The sequence below is a fragment of the Plasmodium gaboni genome (assembly GCF_001602025.1).
Source record: "Plasmodium gaboni strain SY75 chromosome Unknown, whole genome shotgun sequence".
Classification (NCBI taxonomy): domain Eukaryota; phylum Apicomplexa; class Aconoidasida; order Haemosporida; family Plasmodiidae; genus Plasmodium; species Plasmodium gaboni.
This window is the reverse complement of record NW_017385291.1, coordinates 782-4,811: the sequence shown is the minus strand read 5'-3', so window position 1 is coordinate 4,811 and position 4,030 is coordinate 782. Positions and strand designations below refer to the sequence as shown.

General features: G+C 21.1%; 1 pseudogene across 1 annotated transcript; it reads right to left on the bottom strand.

Annotated features, from left to right (window-relative positions):
* On the bottom strand, window positions 1-3,982 carry PGSY75_0011600B (hypothetical protein; annotated as a pseudogene; the record flags this gene model as incomplete). The annotated part of the gene is made up of 1 exon: window positions 1-3,982. A coding segment is annotated over one exon (3,982 nt), but the record flags the coding sequence as incomplete, so codon positions are not given.
* Between the last annotated feature and the right edge of the window lie 48 nt (window positions 3,983-4,030).

Sequence of the window (4,030 nt, the reverse complement as noted above, 5' to 3'; positions counted from 1 at the left end):
TTTTGGTGTCCAAAATGTTTTTATTGTCATCATATTTTTTGGTGTAATCACATTTTTTGTTGTCATCACATTTTTTGTTGTCATCACATTTTTTGGAGTCATCACATTTTTTGTTGTCTTCACATTTTTTGGTGTCATCACATTTTTTGGTGTCATCACTTTTTTTGTTGTCTTCACATTTTTTGGTGTCCTCACATTTTTTGGTGTCATCACATTTTTTGGTGTCCTCATTATTTTTGGTGTCATCACATTTTTTGGTGTCCTCATTATTTTTATTGTTCATATTAAATAGTATGAAGAATTCCTTCATTTTTGTCTGTGTCTTAAATTCTGGTGAGACAACAAAATTATTGTTACTACACGTTAAGAGAGAAATATTATTTATATTCCATATAATGGTTAAAATAATATTATCTTCATCTACCTTATTAAGATCAATTTTTTGTTCTTCATTATTATTTATTTTGTTATCTTGCATGTTATTATTTATTTGAGGATGGATCATTTTTTCCTTTTTCATGGTATCATTTTTTGTATATGTAGACACAAAAGGATCCATCATATAATAATAACATTTATTATTTTTTATATGGTTGATGTTATTTTTATTTTGATCATTAGATGAAATAAGGTTAATGCTTTCATCGTTTTTTCTCATGGTTTCTTTTTTATTATATTTTTTATAATTATTCAAATCATCGTAAATATCTTTTTCATGTATCATATTATTTATTTTTATATTATCAACATGTTTATTATGATCATCTTTTTTGAATTCATTAATATTATCTGTATCGTTAATTATTTTATTTATATTATTATCTATCTTTTTATGAATATCCAATTTATTTAACTCCATCTCATCCTCATGATCATACTGATCAAGCAGATTATAAATACTATTAATATTTATATTGTTGTTATTTTTTTTTTTTATGTTGTGAATTTTTTCGTTATTCTTAAAGTTGTATATAAAAGAATTAAGGGATTCGAAAATATTTGCACTCTTTTTTTGTGGCTCTAAATATTTTTGCAGCATCTTATTAACATGTATATTGTTATAAAAAGGTATATCATCATTCATGTGGCCATTCATATGACCATTCATATGATCATTCATATGACCATTCATATGACCATTCATATGACCATTCATATGATCATTCATATGACCATTCATATGACCATTCATATGATCATTCACATGATCATTCATATGACCATTCGTAGGACCATCCACATAATCATTCCTATTAATATTACCATTTTTATATCTCAAAAATATATTTGGTGTTACATATGAAGAATCCATTTTATTTCTTTTGTCATTCATCACATTATTATTATATGCCGATCCATTTTCTTTTTGCTTCTCCTTATTATAATAAACATTTTGTTGTATCTTATTCATATGAATATGTTTTTTTTTATTATCTTTTTCGTATTTGTCTCCTACATTTTTATTATTCATATGTTCATAAAAAAAAAAAAATTGTTTCATCTTCTCATCATCTGAAATATTTTTTTTTGAAACCTTATTTTTTAATACACACATTAGATCTTTTGTTTTTTCATCACTATAAAGATTTTCTTTACACACATTATCATTATTTATATTATTATAACAATGATTGTAGATGCAATGGTTTGTATCATATGTCTTATTATTTTGACAAGTTCTAGAATTATTAAAATAAATAAAAGAATGAAAAAAATCATTTTCTTCATCAGATATGTTAAAATAATTATTATCACCACTGTTATTATTATTACTATTATTATTATTATTATTATTACTATTATTATTATTATTATTACTATTATTATTATTATTATTATCATTATTTTGATTATCATTCATTTCATTCATTTCATTCATTTCATTCATTTCATCCATTTCATCCATTTCATTCATTTCAAGGATGTCATTTTCTTTATTCATACTAATAATTTTTTTTTTTTTTGTACTACTTTCTAAATTATTTATTGTGTGCTCTATATTATCTAGTTCTTTTATTTTTTTATTATCATTATTAAAATTAATAATAGATGTACATATATTTGAGGATATGAATTCCTCTTGTTTATTTAGATTATCATATAAAGCTTGTGTTTTATTATATGCTACATCTGAAGAATCTATTTTAATCATATCATTATTGTGATTAAAAACTTTTTGTTCATAAGATATTATAGAAGATAAATTATTATTATTTTTTTGCATATATTCTTTATCATCTTTTAGTTGTTTATTATAATTTTCTAAATAAATTTTATGTATATCCATATTAGTAAAAACAGAGGCATTATTATTTATATGTATATTATTTATATCATTCATTTTTTCTATCTTTTTATCTGTATTATTTATATAATTCTGTTCATTTCTTTGTAATATATCTTTATAAGGTTCCATGTTTTGTGCCCAGCCCATATTATAATTTATATGTCGACCCATAATATTATTATTATTATTATTATTTTGTTCTATAAGATTGTTTGTTTGTTCATTTTGTTTTATAGTCATTTGTGTCTCTTTTAGAATGTGTTTTTTTAAAAAAAATGATTTTTCTTCATTATTATCATAGATATTACATGTATCTTCATTATATTTTTTATAAAGATAATTAAATGTATCTAAAGATATGTTATTATCTAAACATGTTGATAGTTCTTCTTCAATTTTATTATTCTCATATACATAATAGTTATTTTTTAAATTCCAATTTATATCTTCTTTATTACTTTCTATATTATATTTATAGTTTAAAAAATGATCTGGTTTATCTTTTATTATCCTAGTAACATTTTCTTCATATTTATTTTTATAATCAATCAAATTATTGTCACTTTCTAAAATATTTTTCTCTAAAATATTTTTCTCTAAAATATTTCTTTCTAAAAACACATTATCTTTATCATCATCAAAAAAAAAAAAATTTTTTTTTTTATTGTTGTCTATGGAAGGACTATCTATATTGTTCTTGATATTATTTGAGATGGATTCGCTTCTCTTATTATTAGTAGTATGTACCTTATTTATTTTGTTACTTGATGATTTAAATAAATTTATTGTTGTTTCGTTTTTATTTCCAAAAGGGTATATTGTAAGATCGAAATTATTATGGTTCAAATTATTTTGATCATGTAATGTTTTGGTGAGTTCTACAAATATATTATTATTATAATAATTATTATTATTATCATTATTATTGATGTTGTTGTTTTGGCCATTTGGTGGTTTGCCTTTAGGGGGAGTGAACAAATTTATATCCTCATGAAGAGAATTTATCTTAGTATGTTCATGTTCATGTTCATTTTCATGTTCATTGATATATGTGTCTTTATAAAAATAATCATAAGACATATTATTTAAATCATATGGAATATATGCATTTCTTTCTTTGATTTCATAAGGAATAGATCCATACGACAAATGTGTTTCATCATAATGATAATAATAATTATTTTCATTTATTTTTTGTTCATTATTATCATTTATTTTTTTATCATTTAATAAATTTTTTGGATATATTGTTATATTTTTATTTATATTCATATCATAAATATCATTATATATATCTTGACTAATATAGTTTTCATTTTCTTCTTTGCTTTCTAATAATTTTGATATATCTAAAAATACTTGTATTTCTTTTTCTTCATCATAAAAATTATTATGAATATCCTTTGTGTCACTATTTATTATTACATTATTATCTTCTTCTTTATATTTATTAACATTTTTATAGGTATTCTCTATTTTGTTGTTTACATCTTGATGATAAATAAAATCATTTTTGTTTAATATATCATTAAAAGAATAATTCTCTACATTACTATTTATAAGTTCACTATGTGATGTTAAAAGATTCAATATGTTTTTATTATCTGACACATAATGTTTGTCTTCATCATTCTTTTCGCTAGCTGCTGACACATAAAAATCATCTGAGTCTTTTCTGGTCTTCTTCTTATACATTAATTTTGTGATCAACAAATAAAAGTAAAAATAAAAGAAAAAATTAAA